This window comes from Thunnus maccoyii, chromosome 3 (genome assembly GCF_910596095.1).
Source record: "Thunnus maccoyii chromosome 3, fThuMac1.1, whole genome shotgun sequence".
Lineage (NCBI taxonomy): Eukaryota > Metazoa > Chordata > Actinopteri > Scombriformes > Scombridae > Thunnus > Thunnus maccoyii.
The window spans coordinates 33198762-33214815 of NC_056535.1; the positions used below are offsets into that span (position 1 = coordinate 33198762).

The 16054-nt window shown below is 37.8% G+C and overlaps 1 protein-coding gene across 1 annotated transcript in view; it reads left to right on the plus strand.

Annotated features, from left to right (window-relative positions):
• The window catches only part of LOC121891140 (serine/threonine-protein kinase 4-like), a 42887-nt gene extending 32646 nt beyond the window's left edge, over positions 1-10241 (plus strand). The window contains exon 11 of the mRNA XM_042403910.1: positions 7098-10241. Within this exon, the coding sequence (XP_042259844.1) occupies positions 7098-7256 (159 nt within the window). The 3' untranslated portion in view covers positions 7257-10241. The remainder of the gene's footprint in view (positions 1-7097) is intronic.
• Positions 10242-16054: the final 5813 nt, after the last annotated feature.

Below are 16054 nucleotides of genomic sequence, written 5' to 3' on the forward strand. Positions count from 1 at the left end.
CATCATGTCGGCTGGTTTAAAACTCTCAGTTTGGAGTTTCCACATTTTTAACTGGTTAAGACTTTAAGTCTATAAAGAGTATTTGGTTGCCTGGGTAACTGTCTCTGTCACACATCAGCGTTCTCAGGTAAAGAAAAAAATATTCAGGAGGAAAACAGTGAGCTGTGTGATTTGGGTGAAGTGGAAAGTGAGTTCCATTTTTTTATTGTACTGTATAAATTATGATGACTTTGGAGGGCACATTTTCCATAAAATGGCTCGACAAAGGCTTGAAATATTGTGGTTTACAGATCATCAAAAATTCAAATGGCTGTTTTGTGTTTAAGTTAGCAAAGTTTGTGTTCTGACCCAGCTCTCCAGGGGAAAAGGAAGCAACATAAAAACAGAGTTATTTATAACTTTATAACAATTGGTCATAATTGACTTAATTGTACAAATAACAGAAATAAAAGAGGTGAACTACAGAGGAAGAGGAGCCCAGTGGTGCCGCTCAGATCAAATAAATAAAAACACCAAAAGTCTTAACTAGATTAAGACTAAAGACCTTCACACACCGGGGTAGTTTTTCTCCTGCGATCAATTCACACGTCAGTATATTTTCTGAACTGCTGTTTTTGTCATGAGTACTTTAACACGGAACACGAATATTATATTAAGTGACAATTTTTTTCGTAACAGGTCGATTTTTCTGAGCTTTCGCACAGCAAATAAAGGCATCAACCAATCACGAAGCGTAATCTGCACAGACAGCTGTTGATCACTGTTTATCACTGTTTATCACTGTTTATCACTGTTTATCACTGTTTATCACTGTTTATTACTGTTTATCACCCCACGTTGGGTGTTGACACGAGACACAAACATCCAGCTATATGTGTTTTGAACTTACTCACTGTATCTACAGTGGGCAGGGAAATAAAGCCAATGAATCAACATATTGATTCATGTATCATCATATTCATCATCATCATCATGTATTAATAAACACAAACACTGTTGATTTCTTCCCGTGGAGTCGACATGATGTCAGTCAGCCTGGTGAAGGCAGTTTGTCCTCTCAGCTCTGACAGACGGCTGCTTCTGTTGACAGAGACGCTGAACACAAGTCGGAGATCATCATCATCATCACATCCAGCGATGATGATCTTGTCCTCCTACTCCTCACTCGACTAAAGAAGAGGAGAGTGTTATATTCGTTCAGTCCACACCGACTCCGGCCTGCATTCAACACCTCTTGTCCATTTCTGTAGAGTTTAAACTGTTTTTGATGTGATTTCTTACTCGGAGTCCAACAAAGTTGCAATATAAAGCAAATAAAATCCAAGGCGATCACAGTGTGAAGTAATTTAACTGTATTTTAGCACTAATAGTAGAATTTAAGGAAAATACATGACGACACTACGATCACCATAGTGTGAAAAATACTTGAGGGAACGTTTCAGTCCCCAGAAGTAGCTGCAGAGTGAGCGCTCCTCGGTTTCATGCTGCTCTCCGGGGGAAAATCATTCCACTACATCCAGTCGACCCATCTGCTCGGTGAAGATGTCTTCAACGGGTACTGTTGGCTGTGGACCTGGACCCAGGGTTAGTCTGAGAGGGAAGCAGGAAGAGGAGAGCTGCCCAGAGGAAGAGAGGCCCTCCCGGTTAGGCTCTGAGATTATCTTCTACCTTCGGCTTAGAAGTGGTGAATTTATAGCTCACAGCAACTTCATACGATATAGTGTCTGGCTTTAGTTTGATATCTAGTGTTGGTAAAAAATGTCGTTAGCTCGGAGGGCTAATTTTGCTTGTTTACGATATTACATGAACTTCGCTGTCACCCTGAACGCCGACCCCCGTTCAGAAATCTGTTCAATAAAGCATTGCTTGTTGCCACACATATAACGTACAAGTAGTGAATAATTGAAAGTATTTTGCTAATCAGGATCCTTCTGGTAAATTCAGCATTCAATTGAGACACAAAATAGCTTTTAATTAAATCATCAATGAAACTCACACCAACAGATTTTCTGATTGCCAAATAGTCTGTATGAAAAAAAAAAAGGAACAAATAGTCGAATAACCTGGTTCAGAATAATAAATTCTGAACCAGGTTCTGAACCAGCCCTACTGGATTGGAGACCTGGACTGGGTCCTTCTCCAATCAGGGGCTTTAGGATGGCAACCAGGAAGTGAGATGGACGGCGTCTCGGCAGCTTAATTTAGATACATGCAACACATTATCTCAAAAGCCTCAAGATGGATTATGTTTTTATAGTTATATGCATGACACAATAATAAAACTTTCATTCATTCATTCATTCATTGTTGTTAAAAATAAAACCATAGTAGAATTCAGCAATTAAGGCATGTTGTACTGTCTTGCAGTATTTTTTTTTTTATATTCAGTTGCCTTGTATAATAGTTATTATTTTATCTGTGGTTTATGCTCTAACCAGTTGAGCGGTGTGACAATGCAACACAGAACACGTGGTGAAAAAGCACTAACCTACATTATTCATGACAAGCAGAGGTACAACAACCATTCTCCCCCAACTGCTCCATTCTGTCCTTTTTTCTTCCATTTTCTATTTTTATTCTTCCCTTATTGGTTTTCTTTTTTTTTCCTCATCTCCCATCTCCTCTGCCTCCATCCTTCCTCTCTCCTCAGATGTCTCCTCAGATGTCTCCTCAAGGAGACTAAAGGAGTTTTATCTCACTGATCCTGACTGAAGGTTAAATCCTAAACCCTTCAACAGCTAATGAGCCAATCATCATTCACTCATTCTGTCAGTAGTTAAATAGCATCTTCAGCTGTTGTAACAAACACACACAGCTTAATATTTATCCTGATGGTGGTTTTAGCCTCCATAACTCCCAGTAGACTGCTGGTTTTCATATCGACTTGCACATCCCGAGTAGAATTTGTACGAGAGACTAAGTTGGTTTGAGTTTTGGTTGAATGGACATGAACCCAAGATTGATCTAATGTCTTAATAAATAAAACATGTATGACACATTTTTAACACTGTTATGAACGAAGATGAAACATTTAAAGTGCTGAATCCATATCCGCTGCTACATTTATAGACTGGTGTAGTGCAGAGTGGTCCACACTACCCCTAGTTTGATTGGAGGATTTTATAGTTCACATTGAGTTTATAGATTTATGTTCTTACTTGTCTAAAGCCCAAAATCCTTAACATGATCCATTGTTATTTTTCAATCTTTTATGGTTCTTGTTTCTCTACCAAATACTTGTCACATCATGTAAAAGGAAGTTGTAGTTTTTCATCAGTTCATCTGCTTCTTTGTGGTCAAATTCCTCAATGAAACCAAGAAGTGTTATTCCCAACGTAGCCTGGAAACACATGGACAAATATAAGGAATTAAAACTTTATTTAAAATCAATTGTCTTGTGTAAGAAAAATGCAAACATACTCAGAATCTTAAGAACCCTTCTTTGTTATTTCTGTATTCTTATATTGTCTTTGCTTGTATCATCGGCTTCAATTTTCTTGCATCTGTCCGCAAAAAGGATAAAGAGTCATATCGAGGGAGAAGGTCTGTTAAGGAAAACCTTCAAAGCCCCAATCTTGCTTCTTCCTTTCATTCCTTTTACAGCAAAACTCGAGAGACACTTAGCCGCCAGACGTTTGTCTTAGCAGCTGAGATTGACTCTAAAATGAGAATGGCAGGTCCAATTTAAAGGTTTAATGTAAAGCTAACCTGTTGTCACTAACTTCGGGGCTAACACCCTTCACTTTTCCAGCAGTTGGGGAAACAACAGATGAGACTTTCCTTTGTCTCGAGAAGATGCAGCATTTATTAAGTTATATACTGTAGTCTGTACTGTACATTTACTGCCAACCTTTTCCTCCGCTCACATCCACCATCACTTTTCTGCCGCTCGCTCTCTCCACTCGCTCAAGCACACACATTACGCGCTGCCTTATTCCTTAAAGGAGCTACGTTATCAGGAGTTTCCCTGGCAACAACACAGAGGTTGACTCTCATTTCAGTTCAGCACTGCTCAGAGGCTCCCAAATCTTCTAGTAAACTGAATATCTTTGGCGTTCGGACTGTTGATCGGGACAAAACAAGACATTTTAGGATGTTACTTTGGACTTTTGGAAACAGTGATCAACATATTTCACCATTTTCTGACATGTATATAGACCAAACAACTAATCAATTAATTAAGAAAATAACCAACAGATGTCTGCAGCTTAATCCACCTCTTCACTGTTGATCCATTTGTTTAGTAGCAAAGATTATTTTTATAGCACCTTTCACAGACAACAGTCACAAAGTGCTTTGCAGTCAAAGAACAATGTTCCAAAAAGGTTGTTGCTTCATTAAAACGTTGCAAAATGCTCTTTGGAGTGCTTTGAAGTATTGTATTTAGCTCTGTTGTGGAGAAACTGTGTGTTTGAAACATATTGAACATACAGATCAATACTGGAGAGAGAGATTATCCTGCAGAAGTCATTTGAGAAATTTCTGTGGTTGTTTTGATCCGTTTTAACAATGAGCTGTGAGGCTAAACTGAATAAATTGGGATTTACTTTTTCACCTCTTGTTGGCTGATGAAACGGTGAATGTTGCCTCAGTGTCTCTTATTGATCTGTCCTCGCTCCTCGCTCGAACCGGAAGTCCATCTCAAAGCTCTGATTTGTGGTCTGAGGAGCCTTCATGGAAGTCTTTTACAGGCCAACATGCCCCCTTATTGGATATCAGTTATTGATTGGATGCTGCAGCTGATCAGACTGATCTGATACATCACAACATCACTGCAATTATAGATAACAGATTAAACTCTAGCGTTAAATTTTATGTTTTCTGATTCACCATCTAGTCAAAAATCTGTTAATTGTCGGTCTGATCAACAAAAGAACCATAAACAACTTTTTTCATTTATTAGAAAGAATTTTCTTCTCTAATGAGCCCCCATTAACTTTTATAATGGATGAAATTAAAGTAACAGAGAGTCTGTCAATAAGAAACACATTTTAAACACATTTATATTTTACATCATTGATCGTCATTTCCATTCAGTCACATGTGAGGCTAATCAGGTTTGATGTGTCACATAATTTCATTTTTCCCTGAAACATTTAGCCTAATAAATAATTTCCAGTGTTAAAAGAACACTCTGATCATATTCTGGGTTATTAAATAATGAATTTATAATCAGAATATCAATAAATACAGACGCAACTAATTAATAAATAATATAAACACATTCTGTCAGAAGAAATGGTTCCTGTGCCTCTGAGCAGGACTCAGTATAAATACAGACTGCAGAGACAAAACTGCTCTGTCAGTGATACATGTGCAGATACATGAACATCTCTACAGCTGTTAAAGCCGACTGACAGCTGATCCAGCTGTGATCAACTGCCGCCATCATCAGAAACAGACGTCGCTTCACGTCTTATGTCTCTAAAAAACGTATTTCCTTGTTTCCTCTCTCCTCGCTTGGTTTCCTTGCGTCTCTCCTGCATCCTCATTTGGAGGGACGCAAGGAAAAGACGCAATTAAGAGACTTGAGATGTATCCAGTGTCTGTTTTCAAACCAACAAAGGTGAACAGTCTGCACATGAACCCTTGTTGGGTAAAGGTGTAAGACAGGAAAAGGCTGACCACAATGAAACGTGGTTTTCCCTGATGGAGACCTTGCAAATATAAAAAACTTTGATATTTCAGTGTGGGGACAGCCCTTGCGTGGTCCAGTTGTAGGAGCTTCCCTTATCTGTTCACGTTGATCCTTCTACTGGACCAGGACGCCAGTGTTATTTTAGCTCCATTGATTGAGGGTAATAAATAGCCGGAGAGCGGAGTGCTGCTGGTAAAAGCTGAGTGGGGGAATCCCCTGGGGAACAGCTAAAGCAGGCATCAGGTCCCTATCTGAGGCCTACAACAGAGAGAGGAGGATTGAATAAATGTCAATAGATGAAAGCTACTAAAATAGATACACTTATCGGACACCTGGGTTATCGCTGTCATGCATGAGATATTTCTAGGTTGTGGTAAAGATTTTAAGTGTACATAATGGACTCGCTGCCTATTGATCCGAAGTCTTCAGATCCTCCAGTAAAGAAGAGAAGTCGTTAGTACAGAAGGTAACTAGTTTTATATCCAGTTCTGAGGAGCTGCATCAACCCTTTAAAGCTACTTTTTTTATCTGCATTTGGAAATGTTTTTGGCTGATTCAGACTCAGATTTTGACTTTATGATTGTTTTTAAATACTGCAGGATCTTCGAGGTAGTGAACTTGAGAATTTTGCATTTGTAAATACATGAATTCAGCTGCAGAATCAAAGAAACAAACTCCAGAGTATAAATGCGGTTGACTCAGTTTGCAGTAGAGTTTGTTTAGATGTGTGACTGAATATTCTTCTGTTAAACCCTTCAAAGTTCATTCTTGACCTCGCAAACAGCAGCTGACAAAACAATCTAACTCTGACAGTTACGTTTCAGATGATTTGACACAATGGATAATATAACAAGCTTTCAAAATACAACACATTGTTAAAGATGAAACCAGTGGTTTCCAACCTTTTTGGCTTTTGACGTCTTACAAAAAGCAGTGTGTAGTCGGGGTCACATTTCACATGTGTATGAGTTGTTAACAGCTCCACCAAATAGTGATTTTTCCCTCTAAACTTCTCACATGCTTTCATTTCAATAAATGTTCAAATGATCCAATATTTCAGCAAAAATCAAAGATTAGAGAAAAAGTCCAAAAACTGAAAACAGATTTGTGTATCAGAACTTTGTTTTTTCTTCTTTTCTCTCCCATTAATCATCTCACGACCCCTCAGATTTATCTGCTGACCCTTTGGTCGCCAGATAAATCTAAATCTCTGTAAGCAACGTGTATAAATTGAGGAACAGCCAGTGCAGAGATTTAAAATTTAAAAAATGGTAATGTGTGTCTACTTTTGGTTCAAGGTACATCATGAAATTGATGCTGTCAGACCTTCTAGTCCTCGTCTGAGGATCGTAGCCTCACTCCAGCTTCATATTTAAACAATATTAAAGAGACGATATGAGTCACTGTGTTTAGATTCAGGCATATAAGAATATCTGACATGGTTTGTGTCTTTCTGTAGGTGAGTACCTGGTCGGTGGAGGAGCTGCGGCTGCGTCTGGCCTCTCTGGACCCGCAGATGGAGCAGGAGATCGAGGAGATCCGTCAGCGCTACCAGGCCAAGAGACAACCCATCCTGGACGCCATCGAAGCCAAGAAACGACGGCAGCAGAACTTCTGAGAAGAACCTGCCGAGCTTCTTACGGCAACAACTGGATATTTCATCTCAACTTTTCTCTGCAGCAGTTTGTGAAACGTTACTCGGACTGCGCTGCGGTTTCCGGACAGACAGCCGGATGTAACGGTGTGATTTTGGAAAACTATGATCTTCACTTTGGATGTCAAACTGCTGAGTACGTTACTTCCAAAGAGCTTCTTCTCTGTTTGACTGGTTATTATTGACATTTATTGTGACAGTTTGATTTTGGGATCCATTTCCCTTCCTTTCTGCCTTCGTGAGATCATCTGGAGTCTTCAAGAAAGTTTTTACATCTCCAAGTTTCAACAGTTTAACAATTGAGAACATTTAATGTTTTTTTATCATCCACAGCTGGACGTTTCTTTCTGGTTGTTTCAAACTTCTGCTCAGTTGTCTTAAGACACAGTGATGATTGTGTAAAAGCTCCTCACATCTCTTTGAGTTTTTGTTGTTTTTTTTTTATCATGTGGTACAATATTGTTTTAACTGCTCATCAGGTACTCATCAGTTAATTTCTTTAATTGTTTCCTGTCATTGTTGTTGTTTGCTGCTGAGCTTCTCAGTGTTCAACTCTGGACTGTGAAAGTCTGGATGAGAGTAGTCATTCCTTCTTCTTGAAAAAATACACAAAAAGATAAAATGCAGGATACAAATGATTAGTTTGTTCAGCACATCTAATGTCATAATACGTCGGTCAGTGTGATCACGAGACACATTTTCAAAACCTTTCAAAACATTTATCAGAACGATGAAACATGAACGAACCGTTTATCTGCAATCAGCTGTGTTGACTTTGTGTTCATGGCTAAAAGGATTCATCTTTAATCTTTTACCCTCCTGAACTCTTGAATCTGGCTGCGTCTTCACACAGTTTGCCAGCAGAAGGTTCCTCACTGTAAACTTTTAAAGATGCTTATTACATTTTTACATTTTATTCATTTGACAAAAATGAGCTTTGAAAACTCAATTTCTTTAATTCGGTTCCTGCTGGTAAGTTTTCTGTTTTTACATACAGCCGTTGGTGAAGTCCCCTGTTATAATTCACCGTCTTCTAGCTCTACAGATGAGTTACTATAGGAAGTTACATAGATCCAGTTTGTTATATCAGGCTACATGTTTGTGTCTCAACCAGATAGTCACTAGAATGATTCTTACATTTTCTGTCAGCTAAAAGGAAAGTGGCAGTTAAATTTTAAAGAGTCTTGGGAAACGGGGACTCCTCGATGTAGAGAAGGATATAATTATTTAAAAAGTTCAGCAAATGCAGCTACTCATTAGAATAAGATAGTTTTCCTCTAAGATCACCTCATTTCTTCAAGTTACACTTAATGCCTGGAAGATGATGATGATGATGATGTTTCCTCTTAATGGATTTAACTGGATATTAGACTAAGCTCCCATTAACAACAGGACAAGTTAAAGACAAATATGAAGAATTAACAGATTGTCTTTGAGATGAAAGTGGTTCCTAAGATCAATCTGAGGAGCCACGAGATGATTAACAGCATAAGAAAGCACAAAAATTCAATATTTCTAACCCAAAATTATATTTATTTTTTCAGATTTTCCTCCTATTTTTTAAATATCTGGGTATTTTAACCACTTCAGGTCTTAAATAATCACTTTTTGGTTTATTTAAAGCCAGAAAGGTTGAGAACCGTTGACCTGACACACACCTGCATTTGAATGTCTTAATATCTTTTATCTCAAGCTGGACTTCATGTTTTTATTTTAAACTTTCTGAAGTTAAAAATGTACGAAACTGCACAAAATGTTTGTAAGAGAACTGAATCAGATTCTAACAGTTTGACCTTTGTTCGACCTTCTTCTTTTTTTTTTCATATTTCAGTGAGTATTTTTCTTCCTGCGTAAGCAAAAAAAAAAAAAAAAAAACAAGGCCTGGGTCGACAGATTTATGGAGTAGATTCAACAAAGCTTTTATTTCCTGGATTCATTAGTTTTATCTGGCACAGAGGACTCAACGAAAAAAAAAAAGTGCCAAGAAGCCGCACCCATGATGCACTGCGAGCGGACCGAAGCTGGCGTGGACCCAGGTCTGATTTACTTCTAACATTCCTCGGAGCACCAGACACATATTTATGAACCATCCAGCACAAAAACATAAGGGACGAGTTCTATTTTTCTACGTATGTTTAGCGGTTACACGGTCGGCTACGAGAACGTTTTCTTCTCAGGTCATAAAACTCCTCAGGGGTGTAAAAATAATGACAGTAGTGATGATGATGAAAAATTACTGTAGATTAGAGTTTAAAGACCCTTCACACACACACAGTCATGTCTGTATATATCTGCACCGCTGGGTTGTATTTGTATATTGTGATTAATCTGCTGAGTTGAGGTTTAATCCCAAGAGGAGACATTTCTCATTAAGTTATTATCTTTTAAATACGGAGCGGTTATCAACAGACAAACATGGCTGTCGGATGTTTTTGGAGCAGAAACCTCCCAGCTGGACGAGTTCTAGTCTAAACCTGATGACTAAATGCTGTATGAACCTGCAGACTGTAAGATAATGACTCATTATGACCACAGTTCATTTGTCATTGTCACTTATGTGTTACATGCAAAGCAAAAGGGAATTTTTCTTTCTGCCTTGCCAACTTTTTTGGATGTACTGCTGTTTATTTTTTTATTTTAAGAGTGATCTAAAATATAGAAACTGTTTTTTCTGACTTGATTTTGATCGAGTTGATGGAAGATATGAAAGTGTTTTGTGTTGTTATTAAATGTAATGCAGGATGTGTTTGGTGCTGGCAGAAATTAAGTCGTAATCACTGGAGAAGATTTAGAGTCAGAAACTTTTCTGACTTTTTGGAATCAGTTTTAACACAAAAACCACTGTTTGTTTTCTGCTTTCTTTTGTCAAAATGCTTTCTGTGATTGTCTCAACTTTGAACTCAACGTTTTTATACATAAACTGGTGACTAACGAGGCCGAAACAACGAACTACTGCAGCTGTTTGTCGCTTTGTTTTTACGCCTTTTAATAGTCAAACAGACGAGCAGCATGAAGGGAAACTTGTCTCCACTGTTTCCTTCGTTGTTTTAATCAGCAGCGATGTTTGACTTCAGTTTCACTTTTGTTTGTTTGTGCTTTAAAAAAAAAAAAAAAGATAATTTCTTTACATCATTTTGCAAAATTAAAAAACAGTTTATCTGGACTAAAGCTGCAACAAATTTCATTATCAATAAATCTTAGTTTGGTCTATAAAATGACAGAAAATTGTGAAAAACATTGATCACTGTTTCCTCTACTGTTGTTTTGTCCACAACTCAAAGATATTCAGTTTATTATCGTAGAGGACAAAAGAAACTAGAAAATATTCACATTTGAGAAGCTGGAATCAGAGAATCTGGAAACATTAATCTTAAAAAAATGACTAATCAATTATCAAAACAGTTGTAGATTCATTTAATTGTTTGCAACTAATCAGCTGATCATTACAGCTCTAATCTGGATTATCTTAAATTGTGCTGTGATTTCATTTAGTTGAGATAAAACAATATTTTAGTTGCATCATGAGGCTCTAATTTATTTTCTGTGAATCGGTTTTAATGTGTGAAACCTACTGAAACGTATCTGGAGTGAATGGATTCATAATTTCAAGTGTTACCACTGTTGAGGCTGCTCAAGTGTTTAATTTATTCATTTTCATACATCTTCAGTAGCTCAGATATCCATTTTTTTCTTCTCAGATTTGCATTTATTTTGAGCTAAAGTTGTTTAAATCGTATGATCTTAATACCTCAGTGTTCAGTGTGAATGCAGGTATTAAAACTGTTCAAACACAGACCCTCATTGACTTTATTAAACTGTGATACGTGAATAAACAGAGCAAAGAAAAGTGGAGAAACAACCTCTCACCGCCCGCTAGAGCTCAAAATGTTTTGTTTTTGTTTGTTTTTTTACGAGACAGCTTCAGCTCACTGATTGTTCACTGTTTCAGTGAAAATAAGTTAAAACGTTTCTGGCATCTGAAGATTCAGAAGTCGACACTGTTCCTGTTTTTCTGCCTCTTTTATGTGCGAAACAAACTCTCTTCAGGCCTGCGCGGTACGGCGGATCTGATGTTAACTCGTCTGTTCTGAGCTCCCTCTTCGTGTTTTGCACACTTCCTGTATGACGCCTGATGTGTTCAGGTGCACAGCGTCTGAAGTATATATGTTTGCCTTAAAGTATGCAGTGGAAATCATGCATATGTTTGAGATCACTGATGTTTGGTTCATGTGCTTTTGTTTGCTTGTCTAATAAGGACGTTAATAAAATTGAAAAAATCAAGGCTCTTGTGTCTGTTTTTACTTGTAAGAAATGTTTCTGTATTTCACACAGAGGGAATGATTTATTAGCACAGAGGGGATGATTTATTTAGCGGTTGCCTCTAGCAGCCGCTAAATAAATCACAGTTTACTTTCTTTAACCAGCTTCTACCCTGGAACATGAATTATAAAGACTGTAGACTGTTTACTGTGTCTTTAAACAACAGTCAGGTGTCCGTATGAACAGTGAAAGAGGTTTTCCTCGCTGTAATCATTCCTCCTGTTCATACTAGATATTAAAAGATCCTTCAAATGTGCTTTCATTGTAAGTGATGGAGGCCAAAATCCACAGTGTGTCCACACAGTCATTTAAAAGTTGACGTGAGGCTTCATCAGTCTGAGTTAGTCATATCAAGTGGATATCTGACACATTTACAGTCTTTTTAGCATCAAATTCCCTCTTTGTGTTTCCCTGTTGAGCTGCAGGTGGAAGTATAGTAACAAAAAGACGGACTTTGGCACTAAAAAGACTGTAATGTTGAAAGATATCTACTTGATTTGACTCATTTGGACGCTGAAGCTTCATATTAGCTTCAGATAAACTTTTAAATACATTTTTGTACATTTTGGCCTCCATCACTTCCATTGTAAGTGTATTATGAAGGGATCTTCTAATGGTCAGTATGAACAGGAGGAATGATTACAGCAAGAAAAACATGTTTCACTGTTCATTTGGGATCCTGACTGTTGGTTTAAGACACTTTAAAAAGTGTGAACTCGTCCTTTAAACTTCATTTTCATATGTGCTCCTAAGTACTGATTTGAGAAACATGTAGAAATTTAATCTTAGAAGTTAAGTTAAGTGTCTAAGAGCGACTCTCATAACCTCTAAGATCAATCGTTAATTAACTGTCTGAGGGCACATTCATAAAACTTAAGATTAAAGTGGAAAACTCCACTTTAATCTTAATTAACGATCAACAGCTGCAAAACCTTATTACACATTCACAAACCATGTTAGAAGTTAGAAGAAACCATGATGGTCCAGCCAGTTGGACAAACAGACATTCAACTGCAAAATAAGTTTTAAGAAACACAATTCAGGCAGCAGGTGTGAAGATAATGTTCTTTGGTGTTCTTTTGTGTTTTCAGAATGAGTCTGGTGATATTATCTATACATTTTTATTATTGTCCACAAATCCAATAAAAAGTTATTGTCCAAAAACTATTAAAAACACGTCAGTGAGCCACATCGCTGCACTGCGTCCGACATGTTCCTTCATCACCATGAACAGACATCATCCTGCTACCACAAATACTCACCAGAGCACCAAATGTGGATTCATCCGCCACTGAAAATAGTCCCCAACAAATGAAATATTTCCTCCTGTTAAAAAAATACTCTGACCAGCTGTTTTAGGAAATTATTTATCCTTTTTAGGAAATGAAACTATACATTTGCGACACCTTTTTAAAGATTTAATCATGTCTTCAGTAGCAACAGTTTGGAGCTGAGCATCACCAACAGACACGTTGGTTTTAATCTTTTCATGAGATTTGTTGATAATAAGAAAAAAATCTTGTAATGCATTTATCCCTCAAAATGACCAGCAGCAGTAAAGTTTATGTAATTATTATATATTTGGTAATTTCATTCTTAAAGTAGATTTCTATGTTACGTAGCTGTTAGATCACCAGCAGTGACAACGGAGGTGTTTCAGTCTGTTTTTTCCTCCTCTGTCAGCCTTCAGCAGCAGTTTCGACTTGAGGACGGACTGACTGTTCAGACTTTCTGAAATCCTTCTCTTGTCTCATCACATCCATCATAAAGACTCAAACTTCTCAGGAACAGCTCGTCCCCCTTTTTCTTATTTCTCCATGTTGAGAGTTCTGTCGGTCAAAATAGCAGAAATGAATTTTTAATAAGCCGACCGTGAATCTGATCTCTCTGTCTTCACCGTGACTGTTCGTATGTGTTCACAAAAAAAAGTTTGTATTTTGTAAAAAACATTTTTACAATATTATTTGGCAGCAACTCCTCATTTGGCTATGACTATTGATTCTCAGATAAAAACTTTTATATTGTAATATTTAAAGCATCTGAGACTTAATTCAGTAAAAAGTTGAAATGTCAGCTGAAGCAATAAGAAGGATGGATGAAGGTATTTAAAGGGGCAGTAAACTATTTTTTTTTCCTGCCCCACTAAAAGAAAAAGTCCTTTAATATATTATCAGGGTATTAAAATGTTTGTGGATCAATAACAGTGAGCCTTTACTGTCACTTGCTTACTGTGAACAACAAATCAAAACTGCTAGACTGAGAAAGGGTCAAAGGTCATCAAGCGTGAGTCAGTGGATGGATGTTCACGTCACTTGTTGGCAAACAGTTGTTTATTTCCACATCCAGCAGTTACGGAGCAACATTATGATTCATTTGGAGTCGTGTTTCTGTCCACCTGGTGAATGTAAGTCCAGTATTCACTCTCTTTTAACTCTGTTTCTGCTCTCTATCAACTCCTGTCTCTGTAGCTGCTAAATGCTCCACTATGTTCACCAGCTAGTCTTTTTAGAGCCTTTTCTCTGAAAACAGCTGCCTGCTGTGGCCAAAATGATGCTACTAGGGCGCTGAGAGTGAACCAAAACTGTGAAGTTGCAGCCTAACAGTTAAACAATGAGCTGAAACTCACTATAAAGCTCCGTAAAGTATCGAGAGGAGCTGCAGAGTCACTGATAATTCTCTACGAACCACCACCAACACATTACACACTGACAGCTCAGACAGTGTTATTATGAAGAATAAAAGTTTCCAAGTGTGTCTTAAAACAACAGTCAGGAGCCCAAATGAACAGTGAAACATGTTTTTCTTGCTGTAATCATTCCTCCTGTTCATACTGACCGTTAGAAGATCCCTTCATAATGCACTGATGATGTAAGTGATGGAGGACAAAATCCACAGTCCTCCTTCTGTGCAAAAATGTATTTAAAAGTTTATCTGAAGCTAATATGAAGCTTCAGATTCCAAATGAGTCAAATCAAGTAGATATCTTTCAACGTTACAGTCTTTTTAGTGCCAAAGTCCCTCTTTTTGTCACTATACTTCCACCTGCAGCTCAACAGGGAAACACTGTCCGAGGAAACACAAAGAGGGAATTTGATGCTAAAAAGACTGTAAATGTGTCAGATATCCACTTGATATGACTAACTCAGACTGATGAAGCCTCATATAAGCTTCACAGAGACTTTTAAATACATTTACTGTAGATTTTGGCCTCAATCACTTACAGTGAAAGCACATTTGAAGGATCTTTTAACAGCCAGTATGAACGGGAGGAATGATTACAGCGAGGAAAACCTCTTTCACTGTTCATATGGACACCTGACACACTTGAAAAACTGTGAACTTGTCCTTTAAGTAGGTGGCTGAAAAAAGAAAATGAATGAACTAACCTGGGAAAACTTAATGTTACTCCACAGTAATGTCCTTACTGTAGCAAGACAAAATGTTCTGTAATACAAATTATTAAAACTGAGGAACATGAGGTCCTAAGCAGCTGATGCCGTGGGCCAGTTATGTCCTCACATCGAGTCACATCCTGCAGAATTCAAAGTTAAACAACCGATTAGATGCAACAACAAAGGAAACACAGAGAGAAAAGACATTTGTCCAGGAAAACAAATCCCGAATGCAAATAGTGTCTTTGGAGCTTAAACAAATACATATTTTAAGGTCTACTGACTAAACATACTTCATGATAAAGAGCCAAATACTGAGCTGTGTGTTATTCTTAAAGTATGATAAACACATCACGGAGCCAGTAGATTATCCAGCTTTGACTCATCATGGCAGAGCTTCAAACTGTGTTAGCATTATCTCCTCTGCTTCCTCTTTAATGCTCTCAGTTAGGAAGGAAACCTGCAGGACGACTCGTCCTACACGAGAATCCATTACCTGAAACACAAGCTGAGCTGCAGAATAGTCAGTAATGTCATCCGTCTCGTCCAGGAGCACAGAAAGTTTTTCCTCCTCCTGCTCGTCTTTCAGAGCAAAGGTTCAGAAGAGGAGACGTTTGAACTAAGCGTTTAACATTTAAAGGGTCATTGCATCTAAATTACAAAAGCGTATCGTCTCACTTGCTTTAACTGGTGGCTTTGATTTTTATTTTTATTATTTTCTGGCCTCCTTGTGCTGCTACTGCTGACCTGAATCTATATTAACTCATACAGTCGTGTCCTTTGTGCTTTGTGTTTGGAACATTTTGTCTTTTGTATTTTGCTGTTAAATGTTTGTTTTGTTTATGACGAACCTGTAAAAGGATCCAGACTTTTTTACGATTAACCTGTCCGGAGATAGAGGAAAAGAGGAGGAGAAAGTGGAGGGATTAAGAGCAATAAAAAAAGAAGATAAATTCAGGGAAGTAAAAGAAACAAACGTGGCGTCTGTTGATGTTTAAACCAACAGTCAGTGCAGCAGCTTGTGGTACACTGTATCCTCTGTTTGGAGCT